Below are 22374 nucleotides of genomic sequence, written 5' to 3'. Positions count from 1 at the left end.
GAAATTTAAGGTATTTTTTTCCACTCTTACAGATTTTACCCGAATTTGCTGAAAGAATTCAGAAAAGTATATTGAAAAATCTTGTGGTGAATATTACTAGCAAGGATAAATTGCTTATTCATACATCTACTTTCTTACATGATCCTTTAGCTGACATGGATCATTTGTATTTTGAAGATTTAATTAGTTCAGTAAATACTAAGTAAGTATTCTTTTGAATCTAAAGCTCAAAATGTTTAAAACAGTGTAACATGATTTACTTATTTACTTATTTGAGTAACAGAATGAAATTAGCAGATTGTAAACATTACATATCGAAATCTTGGAAAAACTCAGGTAAATGCAGCTTTCTTCTTTCAAGTTATGAGCTGTCAAAAAGAGGATTTTTGAAAAGTTTTAAATTTAGAAATGTTATACTTCAAAAGCAAAGTGAGAAAATAGCCCAATTTATTTTTGAAGATTATGTTTGTATATTGAAATATTATTTGTAAAAAAAAAAAAATCTGTCTTATCTCCTTTCTTTTCATGAGATATTCCCTTTCAAAAACTCAGTTTGCTTATTATTTCACCTTGTTTTAGACATTACTCATAGCTTTTTTTTTATACTGATAAAACACCAAATTGATATTGTTAGGCTAGAAACCTTTCACAGATTTCTGTAGTTTTGAAATTTTTAGCATATCTCGACTAGTTTAAGAATTATAGGGCATTTAGTAAAGCATTAAATTTTGCACAAACGGGCTAGCCCGTGGTTTTTGACTCACTATGACTTAAGAAAAAATTAAGTTAGATCTTTTCTCTAAATTTTTCATCATGAAAAATACGGAAAACATTAACTATGGTCCGGCAAACCCTTGTTTGGCAAAATTGTGTGGAATGACCCTAAGGATAATCTGCTTTTAAAAAGTATAAATATTTAGAAAAAAAGTAAAATTGGTCTGAAATTATTGTGGTATTGTGTAACAAAATATGCATGCAATAAAATTTCTATATCATTAGCATGTTGGACCTGTATTTTAAAAGTAGCTGAACAATTGAGTTTTTCAGTTTCAAAAAATATGTTCCTAATACTGCCCACAGTTCATATTGTCTGCATAAAAAGTGTAGGAAAATCAAAGAAATAAATCAGGAACAAATTTAATTATATTTTCATGCATTTCCATTCATTTTATGAAACATATAGTGGGTTAACAAGCTATAATTTTAGGAAATACTAACTTAGTCTCTTTCTATTACATTTGTTAATTTTTCATTAACCCTGTGAGAACACTTCCTATGCATCTTAATCAAGTTTTACTATGTTTGTCGCAATCAATAAAATTCTTCACAAATGCCACATTGTAAGTCATCATTGTCATTGCTACTGTCGCTCTCATCCATTCTCATGTAGGATAGCTCATCATCATCAGCCAAATGGGGTAAGTAGGGATTACAATACCGGACCAAAAATTCAATACCAGTATTCGGTATTTTTAAAACGTGATACCGGAATACCGGAATACCGGTATCACCGTATTAATACCCGTATTTGAAATTTCTCGAAAGCTGCTTGAAAACGTATTGTTTCGTTGTCACATCTCATAATTTTGTACAAAAATTGTGTTATTTATGAAAATGTATTGTGAACAAACATAAAATGATGGAACAAATGTCATAATAAAAAATCAATAATAGTAAAAAAAAAATGCACCAACTGATTTGTCTCTAAGCCTCTCATTTAGTGCTCAACTTTCCAACTGTTGAAAATACTCTTTCTGAATTCATGCAGGTCGGTGGTACTGTTAACAATGCACGATACACCTCCTTTAATTGCCTAAAAGTCCTTCATCTTCAAATAATTTGGTCTCTTGCATGTTATTTTTGGGAAAAATCCTTTGGTGGGTGTGTTTCTTTTGTGTTGTAACCATTCGTGACAAGGGGAGGAAATAAATGGCAAGATGGACATACAATATGGAGAATGTGACATCAAGCCTTTTTTGATAAGAACGTTTATGAAAAACAGTGTGACATGTGGCAAAGGGAAGAGGGGGTATGGTGAAGTGTGATACTTTGTGACAAAGGGGAGAGAGATCAAAAACAAGCACTTGGCACACAAAACATGAAGGCCACATCCACCAATAGGATGAACTTTTGAGTTGAAAAAAACACGTCCACTCGTGGACGATAGACCATCCTCTGTCAACGGTCACTGCATTCCAGGCACAGCCATGCCACAGTAGAGGACTCCTCACCATATGCGGCATAGGAAATTATTTACCTGGTTTCTATGCCAAACAGGAGAACATTCAGTAGTAGAGGACACACTCTATTAGAGGTAACCTCACCCTAATAGGGGACACACAGTCAAAGAGATGCCTCACCCCACACTGAACCCGTACCGTCCGACCAGCTCGGAACCTAGGATGAGCAGCTTTGGATCCTCCGGTCCTGTTAAGCCTAATTCTCAATATTTCAACTCTTTCTTTCTAATTTTTATTTTCACAAAACCGCCTTCCAAACATAGGGTACTGTTTTAGAACTCTTCCTGCACTTCTAGCAGGCAAAACGAATTTTATTTTCACATTTCTTTAATAAACTTCCACGTCCCCTGCATGGACAAATCAACCAGAGCTCACATGCTCACATCAAAACAAACCGTCTGCAGAACAGAAGCAAATCATAAGAGATCGATTGATTGATTGACTTTTTATTTAAACCATCACTGTTACCCCGACACAATGACGTGACGTCATCAAAATTTGCATCTCAAAGCAACTCAACACAGCTACTATTTTAACTGTTGCTATTTTTAAATTATCTTCACTGCTTTCAGCAAAAAGATCCTCAACTCTTGAGGCCTGACGTCATGTCCGCCGATGGGCGAAACACGTGATTGATTTGTTGGGTGTTTAGTCACTTGGGGATTTCTATACTTTCGCCGGATATTTACGTCTTTTAAGACCGGGAATCTATTTTTCTCGGATAGGTTCGAATTTACAGGTAAGTTTTAAGCAATTCAAAATACATTCAAGCTTTTTACGAATCTCTCCAAGAACCAAAAAATGGCTTTTGCCAACAAAATTAGTGTTAAAAAATATTAATATTTATCAAATTATTTAAAAAGTGGTTAAAACCCATGTTTTAATCATGCTCTTTCAGAAAAAAATACTTCTAAAATTTTGAAAATGACCCCATTACCGAAATATCCCCTTTTATTTATTTATTTTGAGATTAACAGTCAAAAAGCTAAATTGGAATAAATTATTACTGTTTGGTATTGTGTGTACATATAGAAACTGTATGTTTCCAGATGTGAAGTAAACATGAGTAAGAGTAGGAAAAAAAATGTTGCAAATAGTTAAATTCATACAAGTTTTCTCAAATATTCATTTATGAATATGGTCGAATTTCGACCACTGGGCGAACACTAGTACAATTAATTACCTGATTCAGAGGCAGCGATTGAGACAGAAAAGGGGGGGGGGCAAAAAAAACGACAATTAGAATCTATATTTTTAGCTGCAGCAAAAAAAAGAGGACAAAAAGTACAAAATTTTGCTAAGGATGGTTTTTAGAGCATATGAGTGGTAATTGATGCAAATTTAATAGCTTAGCTCATGTTTTTCTTAAGTTTTTGATGAATTATGTACAGTAACTTTTCCCAAAAAAACACTTAGGCATGAATTAGACTTACATTATTTACCCCAAAATATTTTGAGATGTCACAAACACTTGGTAATAATTTCATTAAGCAAGTATGGCTTGTTTTAGTTAAACAATTGGTTTACTCATATCTATACTATGAACACATAAACTAAAAGTTATTGCTTGTGCTAAATAATGTTTCTTAAACCGATGTACTAAGTAAAGCAAATAATTATGATCTAAAAGTTTTGACAGTTCTGCTTTTCTTATAATTTCTAGTTTGGTTTCTAAATTGAAAGAAAATAAATGAACTATAAAAAGGTGCGAAGGAGGGGAGCGGTTGCCCCCCCCCCCTCCCCTGAATCTCCACCACTGACCTGATTAATGAATTACTTATGATTTCTCTCTTTTTGGCCAGAAGTTTCAATATGCTCTCAAAATAAAATTACATGATAAGTATTCTTAAAACTTTTAGTTTTATATCCGTAGGGTAACTATGAACATACTATCAAATCAAAATGATTAATGTAGAAGCTAGTAATGAAAAATAAAACTTCTAAAATCTAGAAAAAAGAGAGAGAAAAAAAATTCTGGTCTTAATTTAAGTTATACTTGGTAATTTTGGATTCATTTTATTCCATTTAATTCAAAATCTTATTTAAGTGAAATCTTACTAAAGTGGCAACATTCCCATTTCAGAAAGTGAAAATCAACTCTGCATTTTAAAAACAAACTTTAATGTTGATATTAAATTGTATGTCTAATAGTGAATCAAAAAATTAATTCTGAATTTTTCTGTAATTTTTGTTCCCCTCCTCCCTCTATTTTAGATGTTTATCACACACTGCAATAAAAATAACAACTACTGCCTTGCATGGTGTAGGCCATCCATTCTTAAAAAAAGCTTTGCAGAAATCAGGATATTATAAATGGTTTCCTGTTCCATCCCAAATGCACCCAGATGGTGACTTCCCAACTGTAAAATTTCCAAATCCGGAAGAGAAAGACTGTCTGGTATGACAATAAATCATTATTTCTTTAATAAATTTAATTGTATTCAATTTTTTGTAGGTTTTTTTTTATATAAAATGCAAATGTAATGTATGTGTAATATTTTATATTTTAGTTTTTTTTTTTTTTTTTTTAGGGATTTAAAAATAATATTCTATGTTTAACAAGCATTGATTTAACTAATTATTTTAGCTTTTCATGTGGGTATTTATGTAAAGTAATTAATTTATTGTTCAAATAATACAGATGATTTTAAATAGAAAAAATGGTGCTATGCATTTTGTAGTACTGAATTTCTTTTGTAGAACATTCTGTTTAGTCACTACAGTTCATAGAAAAATAATTTGTGCTTTTAAGTTGTATGATTCTATTTTTCCAATAAGTTTCCCCCATAATGATTATCAGGAATTCTGTTGATTTCAATATCATCTTTTATGAAAAAAACGGTTCATGGCAATGAGCGGAAAAATTGTGAAATATTTTGTTAATGGTGCAATTATGCTGAATTTAGATATCTGTATTGCTGCTGTACTGGTATAGCAAAATCCTGGTTATTCACGGGATAGGGTGGCACAGTAACTTCAAGTAAGAGAATCCGCGAATAATCTGCACAATAGGTAAAAAACAATATTAGTGTTTGTAATACCTTAAACTATAGCTAAAATTATGACAGTGTATGAAAACAAAGCTAAACGAGCTGATGTGTGCATCACATAACTTCCTTTTATGCTAATTTAATGATAATAGTGCCTTGGAGTAAGCAAGGAAACACTAAATGTTTTCACTCCTAGTTTCTTGCGAACTAAAGCATGTTGGCATAAATTTAGGTTAAGGTTAAAATCCAAAAGTTAAGATATTTAAACTAAGCCAACATTAACTGGCCGTGTAATGTCAAGTTGGAGACAAGCAAAAAACATGTTTCAGAAAAATACATTTATTAAATATGACTAGAATAACATCCCCATAAAATACACCCCCAAAATATCATAACAAAAGTGGTTCCAGAAAATAAAGAAAAATGTCACCAAAATGTCGATGCAATCGCTTGCCACTCCGAAGGATCAGCTTGAAGACTCACAAAAGGTCCGCCGAATCACACTTCAGGAATGTCCATACTGAACAGGCAGCATTACACAATTCGTAGATCGGTGAGCATCACAGGTAGACACGTGGAACACACTTCCCCGACATTTTAATTGGCCGGACACAACACAACTGGTTCTTCACCTGGACTCACTAATTCCAGGACTTGGAAGATTAAATATCACATACCAAAAAAACCCCCCCACACGTGAGCCGGACTAGGCTTCACGATCAAACACAACAACTGGGGATCGTTGAGAGAAGAGAAGACGAGAGTGATCGCTTGCTGCCACTCGCCACAATATATATGTTTTATCAACCAATGAGATTCCATGCCTCGATGACGTCACCACACTAACTTCTACTTTGATCATCACTCATTTGCATATTCCACTGCCGCGAATATTCGTACTCCTCTCCATAGCACGTGCGGTCAACGAGTGGAATTAATTCGAGTCGATCAGGTGACAACTCAACTTTTCTGAATCGACACATCGAGACATGCAATCTCCAATGATTTCAGTAAACAGTCGCCATTAATTATGGCGTGGGGGAATCGTCGATTGAAGTGTTAGCACCAACTAGTTGACAGGTTCTACTTTTACCAGACTGGGCTTAAAGTAGGTACACTTAACTTTAAATTATTTTCTTTAAATTATCGGCTGTGGACCGAGAATAAAAATAAAATAAAATAATATTTTATGCTAACAAATTCCCCCCTTCTCGGTCACACAGCACGATACACTTCAAACGACATGAAAACTGACATATTCCAAACAACAATTAAAAAAAATTTTTAAACACTTTTGAGAAACATTGAAAAAATTTACACACTTGAATATTAAACTTTTACATTTTCATAATTACCAAAAATGAGTTTGCACATTTTTTTCAATGTACCCCGAGTCAGAGGCTTGGTAAACGTATCCGCAGGATTTTCTGCGCTTTTCACATATTTTAATTCAAATGTATTTTCCTCTACTAAGTTTCTCAAAAAATGATATCTGACATCAATATGCTTTGTTCTGGAATTTTCTATAGGGGAATTTGAAAATTCTATTGCAGCTATATTGTCACAATTAATTACAGACCCGTTAAATTTATATCCAGCTATTTCAAAATGTGATGTTTCTTCTAAAATTCTTTTTAACCACACCACCTCTTTTGCGGCTTCTGTCAAAGAGATATACTCAGCTTCCATGGTGGACAATGAAACACACTTTTGTTTAAATGTTCGCCAGATAATAGGTACTTTGTCAATGTAAATAATAATTCCCCCCATCGAAATCCTATCGTCCCTATTTGCAGCATAGTCTGAGTCAGAAAAACCATTGATTTTAATTTCATTTATTGCAGATAGACTTAATTTATAATAATTTGTATATTTTAAATAACCTAAAAGTCTTAATAAACACTGCCAATGTCTTTTACCCGGATTTGCTTGAAATTGTGATAATAGATTAACTGTATAGGCAATATCCGGTCTAGTTTTCCCTGCTATATAGGACAAACATCCCAATAAATTGCGATAAGGTACTTTCTCCATTTCTTTTATTTCTTGGTCCGTTTTTGGACAATCACCTAAAGACAAAATTGTACCTTTCGCTATTGGGAGGGTCGAGTATGGGTATTGATACTTTTCAAAATTTTCACAAACTGTCTTAATGTAAGAATTTTGGTGTATAAAAATTCCCCCATTGATTTCTTCAAATTCTACCCCCAATAATTTTTTAGTTCTCCCTAATTCTTTAATATCGTAATGTTTTGATAAATCCTGAATTGTTTCCTGAATTATGATTTCATTTTTTCCAAAAATTATTATATCATCTACATACATCAATAAAAACTCATTTCTGTTTCTTGTATAAACACAGTTACTACATTTAAATTTCAAAAAATTCAGACCTTGGAGAACCCTATCAATTTCCAAGTACCAATTTCTCCCCGATTGATGGAGACCATATAGCGATTTCTTTAGACGGCATACCCAGTCTTCTTTTCCCGGGATTACAAAACCCTGTGGTTGTCGCATATAGATTTCTTCATGCAAATCAGCATAAAGATATGCGTTTTTTACGTCTAATTGAAAATGGCTCCAACCCAGGAATATCACCAGAATTGAGAAAAACATTCTGATCAGGGAGAAATTGATAACTGGGGAGAAAACCTGAGAATACGATTCTCCTGCCACCTGCCTGTTTCCCATCGCAACCAATCTGCTTTTAAACCTGGCAATTTCCCCTTTTGCATTTCTCTTCAAGTCATAGACCCACTTATTACCAAGTACTGGTTTACCGACTGGCTGGGGAACTAACTGCCACACCCCCCTTTCTTGAATCACTTTCATTTCTTCTGACATGGCTTCTTGCCAATGTTTTACTTCTGGGGTTTTCAAGCATTGATTATAGTTTTGGGGAATTAGCACTTCCGACAAATTTGCCTCTGGCTCGGGTTCCATTTGTTCCTTAGGGGAATTAAAAATATCAAACAAAGGATTATAAGGTACATTTTTACTTTTGAAATCAAATAGTTCAGGATTGTAAACAATGTTATTCTTCTTACAATATTTTTCTACATCATTGGGTGACCTTAACCTGGTTTTATTTCCCTTTTCATAGTAGTAGATATCAGTACAGTCCCCTTTCTTTCTTTTTACTGCATCCCTCACCCATTCAATTTCCTCACAAGGGGTGGGAGCCTTTCTTTCATCTATCTCTTTATCTAAGAGAACTTCACTAATAGGTTTAATAAAAGAATAATCATCATCATTGTCTACATTCCCATTCAAGTTTCATTTCCCCCAAATTAAATTTTCTCTGAAGTCCACATTGATAGTTTCAAAAATTTTCTTTAGCTCTGGGTCCCAAATTCTGTACCCTTTTGCTTGGGTTGCGTAGCCCACCATTATGCCTTTCTTACTTCTCGAGTCAAATTTCTTTAGATTTTGTTTTGGCATGCCTCTGTAGGCAATACATCCAAACCTCCGAAAATGCCTTACTGAGGGCTTGTTTCCCCAGAACAGCTCAAATGGGGTTTTCCCCCTTTCTTTTAGGACTGTTCTATTCCTGACATAATCGAAGCATAAGGCGGCTTCCGCCCAAAATTCTTCCCTTAGTCCAGAGTCTTTCAGCATTGCCCTAACCCCATTCATTAATGTCAAATTGTATCTTTCTACTACCCCGTTCTGTTCGGGAGTATAAGGGTTGGTTCTTTCTATGCTGATGCCTTCTTTAATTAAGTGGGTCTCAAAATTAGAATTTGTGAATTCCCTCCCATTATCAGACCTTATGGCCAAAATTTTCTTGTTGAGGGCTCTCTCTACATGCCTCTGGTATCTAAGGAAATATCCAAAAGCTTCATCTTTTGACTTTAGAAAGTAAATAGTGGACTTCCTTGAGAAATCATCAATTATGGAAAAAATATATCTTTTCCCCCCTAGTGACTCCACCGGAAATGGCCCTGCTAGATCCATGAAAAGAAGCTCAAGTTGTCTTTTAGACCTTATCCCTGGAGTGGGCTTAAATGAACACCTTCTTTTCTTTGCAATAATACAAGGCTCACAATCTGGCCGGTTTCTACTTTTTATATTAAGTCCTTTGACACAGTTTTTCTTTTCAGTTTCCAAGATACTGTCATAATTAATATGGCAAAACCGTTCATGCCACAACTCCAGGTCTAATCCTTTGACCTCGGTTACATTTACATTTGGTGGTGAGTCACTACTTTGATTACTTAAAAATGAGGTGGGTTTTACAAAGTACAATTTATCAATTAAAAATGCAGAAAAAAGTTTGATACCATCATTATTAAAAATACATATTTTACCAGGATACCACCTTAATGAAAAACCAAGACTGTCTATCCTGGATCCGGGAAGCAAATTTCGTCTAAGTGTTGGAGCATAATAGACCTCATTCAATGTGATGGTTACTAGCTTACCATCTGTTTTAATTTCGAAAACAATTTTCCCTACCCCCTCGACTTGACTATTTACATTGCCCACAGCTACTTCCATTTTTGTATTTTTAACAGGCCTCAATTCACAAAATAGGTCCCTATCTTTACAGAAATGTGCCGTGGCACCTGTATCCAGTAAAAATACTGGTATTTCCTCCTTCAAATTTGTGTTGTTGGCCTGTACCCCTGATACTTTACTGATGGTGCAAAACATTCCAGCCTTAGGGGGATTACTTTGTTTGGAAAAATTACGATTACCTTTATTTTGATTATTTGGTTTTCTGCTCCAACACCTAGCCGAAATATGCCCCTTTTTCCCACATGTGAAGCAAACTCTCGTTTCAAATTTATTTACATTTTCAACTTTCCGCCCAGTCTGGTGTTTATTTTGAACAGAAAAAGCATTAACACCTGAACTACTATTTCCAAAATTTTCATTTCCTAAAAATTTTAATCTCCCCTCTTCTGCCAAAAGTTCATCCAAAACATTTGAAAAGTTAAATTTCCTTTCATCCCATCTATAAATATTTTGTACTATTCCCCTAAAATTTTGATCTAAACTACGTATTAGTTGAAATCCCTTTAATTTCTCATCCATTTTATAGCCATTCTCCTCCAACTGTCGGAGCAAACACTTCAATCGAGCCGCGAACATTCCAATAGTTTCTTTTTCATTAATTCTGCTAGAAAAAAACTCCTCCCACAATCCGGCAACACGGGCTAAAGACGGAGGTTCAAAATTCAATTTCAATGACGTCCATACAGCATATGGATTGTCTAAATCATCTATTAGTTGTTTTAACTCATCCTCTATGTTGAGGTAAATAATCGCCACTGCTTGGCCCCTCCGTTTCTTTATTTCTGCCGAAATACCTTCTTCTAATTTTGTTTGGGTTAATTCCCATAAATCTGTTTCTATCAGTACCATTTTCATATTTTTCGACCATGTTGCCCAATTGCAGGAGTTAAGTTATTAACAAAACAAAAATAAGATAAAATTTATTAACAAACAAAATACACATACATAACAGTAAGCAAAATTAAAAAAGGAAAGTACAAATTATAAAACATAAATTACAAACTTCATAACAAAACATTAAGAAAATCTTGACTATAGTTCAACACAAGTTAGTATTAAATTTAACACTAAAGAGCGCCAAAGGCACTGTCCGCAGTGTTTTTTAATTGATTTAGTATGGAGTACAAACACAAATATGCATTAACAGAAATATTTACAAATTAATTTTACACAAGTAGTAAAAATTTTACACAGAACAATTATTGGACTGTTTGACTCCAGAGAAAAAAAAAACACAATAACTCGCATTGAAACATTCAATAGTATAAAAATTACAATACAAAATCCCCCCCCCGGTTGGCAAGTCAGTATATTTTATCAGCTAAAAGTTAATTGTTGATACAATGTCATTATTTTGTATATATTCATTGACCCCTTTTTTATATTTTTTAAAGTTCTTCTCATTCCTAACATCTTCCGTTAGTTCATTAAACAGCCGCGGTGCCAAGTAAAAGAATTGTTTTTTAATAATCGTTTTATTTGGTTTTATAACTTTATATTGTTTACCTGAAATTCGAGTATTATATTGTTTTTCATTAATTTCAAACCAGTTATTGTTGTTATGCAAAAAATACAATATTCTCTGTGCATATATTTCTCTGATATTATAGATATTCTCTGACTTTTGTAAAATAGTATCGTTTTTATTAAGTTCTTGTTTAGCTCCATAAATTATTTTCAAAATTTTTGCATAAGTTCTATTTAAATTGGTAAGATTTGTTTCATAATCGCCTCCCCATGCACAAATACCATACGTAATTATTGAGTTAATCCAAGCGTAAAATAAACATCTAAGAAACTTTTTCCCAACTATATTTCTCAATAGATAGAGCCAATGTATTCTACCTCTTAACTTATTCACAAGTTTATCAGTATGGCATTTCCATTTTAAATTTTCACTAAAAGTTATACCTAAATAATTTATATTTTCGACTCTTTCTATGGTAGGGCAGTTACAGTTATTTGTGCTGTCACATGTTGGTTCGTGATATTTTATGCGTAAATCAATTTTATTAATTCCATTCTTTTTTAAATCAAACTTTATGTATTTTGTTTTATTTATATTAAGAGATAACATATTGTCAGTTAACCATTTATTTATAGCAGTTAAATCAAGTTCCATTTGGTTTTTTATATCATTAATGCTCTTTGCAGAATATGTTAATGCTGTATCATCTGCATATAGAGTAATTGTACCGTATAATTTAATGTATGACATGTCATTAATATATATTAAAAAAGTAATGGACCTAAAATTGATCCCTGAGGGACTCCGGTTTTTGTTGTTTTATATTTGCTTATACAGTTATTTAGTTTTGTTGCTTGTTTTCTGTCCGTGAGATAGGATAATATCCATTTGTAAGGTATTCCTCTTATTCCAACATTGTATAACTTTTTTATCAAAATCTTTATGCTTACACTGTCAAATGCTTTACGTAAATCCAAGAATACTGCTGAAGTTTCATAGTTTTCGTTAATGTTCGCATAAATTTCACCTGCTAATTTTAATACAGCTTTTTCAGTATTTCTGTTTTGCCTAAATCCGTATTGTGCGTTATGGAAAAAATCATATTTTTCTAAGAAATTCATCAACTGAGAGCTATAACATTTTTCCAATAATTTAGAGAATATTGGTAGAACTGAGATAGGTCTGAAATTATTACAGTCATCTTTAGCACCTGATTTGTGTATCGGTGTAATTATTGCTTTTTTTAGATCTTCTATGAATTCCCCCCTTTGTAGACTAATATTGATGATTTTTGTCACAATTTCTATATGATACTTAGCAATTATCTTAAGTGCATTACTTGTAATTCCGTCATGTCCCGGTGTTTTGTCATTTTGCATATTATCAATAATATTTTTAACCTTACTTATTTCCATTGGGTAAATATACATAGAATTTGTTTGGTGTGTTATGTTATTATCATAGTTTGATGCTTAATCGCCGTTTATTTCCACACAACAATTTATAAAAAAGTCATTAAATTTTTCAACTAGTTCATTGCTATTATCTACATCGATGGAATTCTTATTCTTAATCCCTGTAATATCTTTAATAATATTCCATTGTTTTCTTCCGTCTTTTCCAGCATGGACAAATTTTTTATGAAAAAAAACCTCTTTTTCTTTTTTAATCAACTTTTTTAATTTATTGTATTCTTTATAATTATTTTTATATTCCTTATTATAAGGAAATTGTTTTGTTTTATTATATAATTTTTCTTCTTTATTGATCATATTTACCAACTCTTGTGTAATCCATTGTTTTTTTAATTTATTAGCTTTTTTTATCTTCTTGTTTTTTTCCATGAGTTCCTTAATTTTACTGATAAAAGTGTTATAAATCTCATTTATCTCCATGTTTTCATCTATTAAGCTAGAGAAATTAATTTCTTTAATATCCTGTTCAAAAGTTCTATAATCGATGCATGTTTTAATTATTTGCTCGCTACTCCGATTACGTTTCAAATGTTTTTCTAATAATTTTTTGTTATCAATTTTTACTAGTAATGCATAGTGATCGGTTATTGTTGTTTTATGTACTGCAGCTGTTACTGCTCTATCTATTCTGTAATTACATTTATAAAAGACATGATCAATACAGGATGAGCTTAGGTCATTACACCTAGTTGGTATATCAACATATTGCTTGAAACCCATAGTGTACATAGTATTAATATAATCATTTGTTGTCGTGTTATTCTGTAAAGTATCAATGTTTATGTCACCAATATACAAAATGTTTTTACATACAATTCCTTTAACCTTTTGTTCAAGTTCTAATATATAATCATTTATACTACATTCAATAGCCCTGTAAATAAAAACTATAAAAAAATCAAGTTCCTTATTATACAAGTATAATGCCTCAGCAGTATTCATTAAAATACTCTGATCAGAAAAGTAGTGTTTCTCTTTAATATAAGCTATGACTCCCCCTGATCTATTTCTTTCTCTTGTATTATAAAGTTTGTTATACCCCTTAAGATTATAATTATCAATTTCACATTCCTTAATCCATATTTCACTTAATAACAAAATATCTATATCCATATTTTCAATTGTTATCAAGAGTTCATCTAAATTTTGCCTTATGCTCCTTATGTTCAGATGATAAATGTTTAATACCGCTGTATTGTCTTTTATAAGAAATGTCTCTGCTTCGTCCACGTTATTTAGTTCAGTGATTTTTTCAATTGAATCATAATCCATGAACACACGTTCACCTCTCTTAATATCGTGGTCTTCCATCGCACAAAAACTGGTTTGAATTATTTCTCAATTTATCCAAGTCCTCTTTCCTCCTTACCTGTATTACTCTATCATTCTCACTTTTTCGAAGAAAGACCTTTCCTCCTTTCATCCAAACAAATTTATAATCATTTTCACTCTTGAATTTTCTGGCTATAAAATGTAATTCCTTAACCTTTCTTGTAACATGTTCATTGATAAAAATCTTTTGTTCTTCAAATTTACTGTTAATCATGGTCGTGGTTAAATTTTTATTATCTTTGGTAGCTCTGAGCCATGTATTACGTGTGAGAATATCCTTAAATCTCACTATAATTGGTTTTATTCTATTTTTACTTTGCGTTGGAACTCGGTGCATGTTAATTATTTCACCTTTTTCTTCTAGATGCAACTCAGTAGCCATCTTTCCAATTATATCATTCAGATTCTCTCCTTTTTCCTCAGGATAGTTGTTAATTTCAATGTTGTTTTCTTTCGATCGAAGTTCGATTGCATCTAATTCCCGTTCGATGCTTTCTATCTTATCGTTCAATGTTCTATTTTCCAGCACCAATTTTCTATTTTCTTCTCTAACTTGTTTTATTTCATCGACTATACCGATAAGTTTACTGTTCATTTCTTCAGACGATTTATTGCAGAAATCCAGGGATTTTTTTAGTTCACCAATTTCTTCTTTAATAGGTTTCAGTTCTCGTAAAAATTGTCCTTCGAAACTACGGAAACAACTCTTGATTTCATCTCTAATCTTCATCTCTAATTAGTTTCTTAATGTTTCGATAGTCCCGTTCCATTATTCTGAAAACTTTTGCAAATTTGTCTCCAACTAAAATGACATTCGACCACGCTCTGCTACCACTCTGTTGGCATAAATTTAGGTTAAGGTTAAAATCCAAAAGTTAAGATATTTAAACTAAGCCAACATTAACTGGCCGTGTAATGTCAAGTTGGAGACAAGCAAAAAACATGTTTCAGAAAAATACATTTATTAAATATGACTAGAATAACATCCCCATAAAATACACCCCCAAAATATCATAACAAAAGTGGTTCCAGAAAATAAAGAAAAATGTCACCAAAATGTCGATGCAATCGCTTGCCACTCCGAAGGATCAGCTTGAAGACTCACAAAAGGTCCGCCGAATCACACTTCAGGAATGTCCATACTGAACAGGCAGCATTACACAATTCGTAGATCGGTGAGCATCACAGGTAGACACGTGGAACACACTTCCCCGACATTTTAATTGGCCGGACACAACACAACTGGTTCTTCACCTGGACTCACTAATTCCAGGACTTGGAAGATTAAATATCACATACCAAAAAAACCCCCGCTAGCATCGCGGGGAAAAAACCCCCCCACACGTGAGCCGGACTAGGCTTCACGATCAAACACAACAACTGGGGATCGTTGAGAGAAGAGAAGACGAGAGTGATCGCTTGCTGCCACTCGCCACAATATATATGTTTTATCAACCAATGAGATTCCATGCCTCGATGACGTCACCACACTAACTTCTACTTTGATCATCACTCATTTGCATATTCCACTGCCGCGAATATTCGTACTCCTCTCCATAGCACGTGCGGTCAACGAGTGGAATTAATTCGAGTCGATCAGGTGACAACTCAACTTTTCTGAATCGACACATCGAGACATGCAATCTCCAATGATTTCAGTAAACAGTCGCCATTAATTATGGCGTGGGGGAATCGTCGATTGAAGTGTTAGCACCAACTAGTTGACAGGTTCTACTTTTACCAGACTGGGCTTAAAGTAGGTACACTTAACTTTAAATTATTTTCTTTAAATTATCGGCTGTGGACCGAGAATAAAAATAAAATAAAATAATATTTTATGCTAACAAAGCAAAAAAAAAAAAAAAAAAAGGTTTTACACAAATTTTTTCCCCTTTTATTGGCATTTTAATGTGATTCAGTGGTTAACTCTTTAAATATCACCAACATTGGCCAAATTAAAACCAGACTTAAAAAATTAAAAAAAAATCGCCAAATTTTTCGCCAAGTTGACGACAAAACTTGGCGACAAAAAGCTTGCCGATATATCACCAAGTGTTTGACAAATTATAACACCACTTGAGTTAGCATTGAAATTAGCAATGATTTCCCCCAAAAAAGGTGTAAAAACCCCCTTAGGAACATCCAAATGCTACCAAAAGGGAAGGTGCACAACTAGACCCCACTAGGAGTCTGCGTACCAAATTTCATCTTTCTAGGATATACCGTTTTTGAGGTATGAGAGATATATACACACATACATATGTACATACAGACGTCACAAGAAAATTGGTTGTAATTAACTCGGGGATCGTCAAAATTTATATTTCTGGTGTCTATAAGTTCCTAGGCATATATCTACATGTGGACGGGTCGAAAAAAAACTCAACATTCATTCGGGGGGTGAGCAAAATGGAAATTAAGGCCGATTTTTGAGCGAACATTTTTCGTGAATACAGTACTTCCTTTTTTGTAAAAGGAAGTAAAAAGTATCTCACCTAAAACATACTGGGAAGGGGAAATTTTTGCAAACAAACCTGGCCTGGTCACTTGTTTACATGCATAAGGTAGTGTATATCTAAAAATCGGTAAGTAGTATCGTTCTAAAGCTGTAAGTAGTTTACCATTGAAAGTCATTCAAGGATTTAGGAAGGTTTGATATCATTAGAAAAGACAGGGAGAAAGAAATAGTATTGTCTAAAAATAGATTTTGAATTTGTTGAGTTAACCCATTAATGCCGGTTTCGAAAAAAACAATAAACTGTGATAATTTTATTAGTATTTATTTATTTTATGTCTAGTAAGTGCATTATATACAAATTTAATTTTTCCCGTTAAATTTTCTATTTTTATTTTTATGGTAGATTTTTCTACCAACCGGCGTTTGTATGGTGTGAGCACATTTTGATTGCAAATTTTACATTTATTGTTTGATTGCAATAATTGCATTGATTACCACTTATAATTACTTATAATTGTAGAATATTACTTACACTTACGTAAAAGAGTTTTCTAATTACAATTTCATTTATTTCAAAAGAAAAAAGAAATGTGTTCATTTTGTAAAATAAAATTTTATGAAATATGAACTTGGAAAAATCGATACTAAAAATGTAGTAAAATTTCGAATTGAATATATTTTTAACCGAATATTTATGCATCACAATCTTCTCGGAATGAATAGCGAATCTTCTTTTCAAGAAGTCTGGAACATTCGCCATTCTTTTACAGCACTTTGCAGAAATTGCCCCCCCCCCCCCCCCGCCCCAAAAAAAGTGACCTCCCCTTTTTTTTTTGCAACAATTTCTAATACCGTATTCTTCTACGGATCAAAAAGGTCTATCCGACAGATGCACTTGCTATGTGTTTCAATAAGTACGATATTGGAATAATAAAATTATTTTTCTCAAAAGCATCTCATTTACTGCTTGATTCACATCATATCCTGAATACTTTATTGCTTGGAATTGCTACTGCAGTACTGCCGTTCCATTTTACAGCATCATCTTTATAGCAGCATTACCACATGCTGTTCTTGGTTGATTGTGTGTGTATTTCTTCATTTCATTTCTTGAACCCAATGGAACATACATTTGTATACTCTTTCAATGTATAAGTTGAAAGAACATCATTTAGCACAGGAATAAAAGTAAAAAATTGCCCATAATGGCAGGCGTTTCCTCTGGTACTTAGGTTCTTATTATTTTTTCATACTATACCAATATACTATACAAATACTATACCAATACTAATATTTTATGCTATACCAATTCGTCTAGGTGACGCAATATGGTACCGAAAAAAATAAAAGTCCGTATTACGAGAATAACACCCACAGCTTATATTCAAATCTAATCGAATTTCCTCTTATCAGCTTTTTGCGTCCATGACGTCCATAATAAATTAACAACACTACTAAAATACTTAAAAAAGCTTTTAAAAATATCACTTATTTGTACAAATTTTAGATTAAACACTTCATTTGCCCGAAGCAAGACAGTGACTACATATTCGCCGGTTGGTACAATTTTCGACCATTGAAAGTAAAAGAGAATTCATAACACGAAACAAAGATAAAAACAACGTTTTAAAAGTATATCTGAATCAAATACACTGTTACAATTATGGTACAATTTTTAAACCTTTTTGAAATTACTAAAATACATGCAAAACTTGCATTTTACTTTTTGACGGAAGACGAATGCTTTTGGAGTTATGATTTATTCAAGTTTTAAGCCTACTGTTACGACCGTTTTCAACAAAGATACAGTAAACATATTTTTTTCCCTTTTTGTGATTATTTACTATGTAAAATGTACAGCTATTGGGGAGATATCATCATGTGAGGACGAATTATAATTTTTTTCCCGGTTGGTATATTTTTGTACCAACCGGCATGAATGGGTTAAAATGGGTGCATTTATCAGCATTAGTTAGTCATTACCATTTTTTTGTTCCTTTGAAAGTATAAAAGAAATTGTAAGAAGCCTCCTGTATATAATCTGGAATTTACTGTAATCTTAGAGAACAATAGTCTGAACATAAATTGTAGTGTTTGTTTCTAGTTTTGATACCAAGTAAGAAACAATTACAATCTTTTTGTTTTTAACACATGCATTAAATATGTTCATGTTCAAACTATGTTTGGAAAATGTTGACCTCAGACCCAGGGGAAAACATATGATTTGTTCATGCCATATTTGTGTACTTGCAGAGATATTGTAACCATTCTAAAATCAGAATCCACAGCAAAATCTTAGTTTAAAAAAAAATGGCAGTGCATATACTCAAGTTTTCAAATCAGTGCTGGCATGTGTTTTTTTTTTTTTTAAATAGGTAAAAAGTCCAGCATTTTTTCAATAAAATCCTCTAATTATCTTCATCAATCCTTTTACTTGGTTCTTCTGGTGCCAGACAACCCCAACAGAATTTGGTGACAAAACTTTCCTATTTCTCTCATTAGATAGATTTATGATTTTCAAATTAATCCTTTTTGGACAGCATTTTGAATGATTCAGTTTTCAAATAATTCATTTTAAGTTATAAAAACTTGTGGCAAAGTTGATATACGTTTTCCTCATTTAAGGATAAAACACTTACGCAAAACCATTCGTCCAATCGCCAGCTTGTGTTATTAACCTTTGATACCACAGAAATGCCATACAGTTAAAGGTTGTTAGTCTGAAATATTGCTTGGCATGAAATGCTAGTTTGGTCCCATGAATTAACAGTCACTTAATAATTGATTGCATAAGACATTGCTGAGCAATGTCAATGGGGTATGGATTAGCAAATACTAAATAAGGCTTTATGAAAGGAGTTTGCTTGTTATGCAATGTGCAAGTGTAGCAGTAATGTGCTGTAAAAAGACAGAAAGTGGAAAATTTAGCAGTGAATGATAATATAGGATTAAAAAAACACCTCTCATGGGTGCTAGGAATTCAACATACCACAACATTTACATCATTCAACATAATTACTCATCACTTCCCTTCAGTTCACAATGATTGCTCATCTTTTAGTAAGCAAATATATTTTTAGTTGTAAGTGTTGTTTGATGATCAAATAAGTTTGAATATGTTGGTGCTTTTGTATTTAATATTTTTAATTTTTATACTGTATGTTTTTTAGACCAATAGAATTTACCAATTACTTTATTTTCTGATTAAAATTTTAGGCTATGGCTATTGCTATTTCGGATGAAAAGGAGTGTAGCTTGATATTAGCGAATGATCCAGATGCTGATCGACTTGCTGTTGCTGAAAAACTTCATGAGTATGTTTTTATTTTCTACATTAAACAGGTATTTTATTTGTGAACTATTTTAAATTTTGAACAAAACATCAAGTTAAAGGTATAACATTTTTTTTTTTTAATTTAAAAATGCTTCTGAAATTCTTTCAGGTAAGTCTTTTGTGTCTCAATCTTTTTTTTTTTTTTTTCATTTACAAATAAAAAAAAATAACTGCTACAAATTATGTGCTACAGGGTGTGTATGCAGCCTTGAAAAACTTTAAAGAGTCCTTAAATTTCCTTTTTTTTCTTTTTCTTTTTTCAAGACCTTAAAAGTTCTAGAAAATTGGATTAAAGAGCAAAAACGCCTGGAAAATCCACAATTTTCTTGTTCCCATTTTTTGAGACATGCACTGAAATATCTGCTTAGATAAAATCTGCTGATAATCATTCAGCTCAAGTTAAAAAATCAAGAAGCTTTATCCTTATTGTAAAATCTAACAGCTTTCAAAAAATTTCAGTGAAAAGTCATGTAAAATTACTCAACATTGAAAACAATATTTTAAAAATTGGATGTAATAAAACACTAAATAAGAGAATTGTTATTTATCTCTGTTATTAAAAGTAAGAAGTATGATTTAAAAATAGTATTATTTTTTTAATGTTTTCTTTTTAGCATGCTGTTTTAAAAATATTAAATACAATTCAAATTTCATGTTTCATGAGCATTTAAAAAATTTGGTCCCTGAAGATCATAAAATAGTCAGACTTTTTTTGCACAAATTTGTTTTACCGATAAAATCATTTAGCTAAGAATGCAAAGCGTTGGTATTTAATTAATAGAACTTTTATAGTGAAAGAGCAAATGGTTTGAATTTTCGTCATCTAAGGTGAAATGGACGTAATGACTAGAACTCCACCTACTTCTCCTAGCAGTGCTACTATTGTTGGAAGCATTTCAAGAAGTCTTGTTTCAGAATGGAGTTTAGCTCAGCTGTCAGTGCAACCTTAATGTCTTCTGTTGTGAAATCTCTCTCCTTTCAATCACCTTCTCAGTTTGGAGAACAGCCAGAAGCTGCAAGGGGCAACAACAAAAACGTGAGAAACCTGTTGAAATGCAGAAATCTGGTGTTTCATCAAAAATGTCTGAATCAAGTGCAAGAAATATGCTGGAAAATAGTTATCAAAAGCCATCTGGACCTTCTAAATGGTTGATTCTTATCAGTCCTTCAATTTATATCAAAGCTTGATGCAGTAGCCCTGCTCCAGTTCCATCATTTTCCTTAAAATTAAAAACATGATAAGAGCACTACTTATTTCCTATGTCAAGTACTGTTTGCCAGCCACTGAAGCTGTAAAGAGATGTGAAAACATTCAGACATGGGCAGAAAGATTCAAGCTCTGCTCATGCAAGTGTGTGTGATTTATATCCGTCACGTTTTCATTAAAAAAAAGAAAGGTTGGATACTTTACTAGCAGATCTCATATGCCAGCTTGAAGGACACAACCAAAAAAAATGGATTTAATGTGCAGCAATCAGTAACTCTACATAATTTGTGTTGAATAGGAATGTAGAAATATAGGCAAAAACATATGTATCTAAAAGTTGAATTTTATGTTCACTATAGATTAAATTTTTCTTTTCAGCAAAACTTGGCATATATATTCCGGGAATGAAATTGGTGCCCTGCTTGGGTCATGGCTTTGGAAAAAATGCCCTGCTGAAAAGAAGATCATTCCAAGTAATTTTTTTTCTTTTGTTTTGTAAAACATTAGTCAGCTTACAGTTATTGTTGAAGTATGTCATCTATTTTTCTAATGTTTAAAACTACTTGTTTTTGGAATTGAAAGCAAAGGGTGCATTCAAATAAATCTACGAAATGTTTGTTTGTCAAAACTCAATCTTCTCTTCACAATAATAAAGTTAATGTAAGTGTAGCACTGTGATAGCTATTAAGTTTTATATGAGTGTATATCTTTAAAACAATCAGAAGAAATCAAGGAACTTATAGCCAATAGAATTTTGTGGAAAGACTTCCATACTAGTCGGGAATTTTAATCGCCCAAAAGTAAACTATGATAGTTCAAGCGAATACTATTTCCATTTCAGTAATGTAAACCCTCCAAAAATTAAGATTAAGGACCATATATACTTTGAAGACTTTCTACCCCAAAGCATGCAATGTGTCAAAAAATGCAAGAATAACAGGATGGAACACAGAAAGAAGTTTTTGAAGCTTTCCTTTTAACTGCATTGCTGTCTTGGTTGTAAGAAGAAATGTTATCAATTTGTGTCGGGATAATATAATGGTCTAATTTTTTTGAAAAAATTTCTGTAAGAAGTTTTGACAATATAGGTTCTTTTGTAGTGTTCAACTGCACAAATAAATGTTCAAACAAGATCCGTGAATTCTAATTTTGCTAAATCCGCTTTTATATTATTTGAACCAAATTCCTGCTTATTGTTATTGTGAATAAAATGCTATGGTTTTTTTTTTTTTTTTTTTTTTTTTTTTTTTTCAAAAATTAACCACTTATCATTTTTTAAACTTTCCACATTAATTTTAAGTACTGCTTTTACTGCTCAGATTTTTTTTTTTTTTCACAATATTGGC

General features: G+C 32.4%; 1 protein-coding gene across 1 annotated transcript in view; it reads left to right on the top strand.

The window, feature by feature from the left end:
• Nucleotides 1-22374, top strand: part of LOC129231873 (phosphopentomutase-like) — a 76241-nt gene that overhangs the window by 24692 nt on the left and 29175 nt on the right. Inside the window, exons 6-9 of the mRNA XM_054866263.1 lie at nt 33-202; nt 4455-4638; nt 19704-19801; nt 21407-21501. Of these exons, the coding sequence (XP_054722238.1) occupies nt 33-202; nt 4455-4638; nt 19704-19801; nt 21407-21501 (547 nt within the window). The remainder of the gene's footprint in view (nt 1-32; nt 203-4454; nt 4639-19703; nt 19802-21406; nt 21502-22374) is intronic.

This window comes from Uloborus diversus, chromosome 10 (genome assembly GCF_026930045.1).
Source record: "Uloborus diversus isolate 005 chromosome 10, Udiv.v.3.1, whole genome shotgun sequence".
In the NCBI taxonomy this organism is placed as follows: Eukaryota; Metazoa; Arthropoda; class Arachnida; order Araneae; family Uloboridae; genus Uloborus; species Uloborus diversus.
Note: the sequence above shows the minus strand (reverse complement) of the source record. Positions and strands in the feature narration are given on the sequence as shown.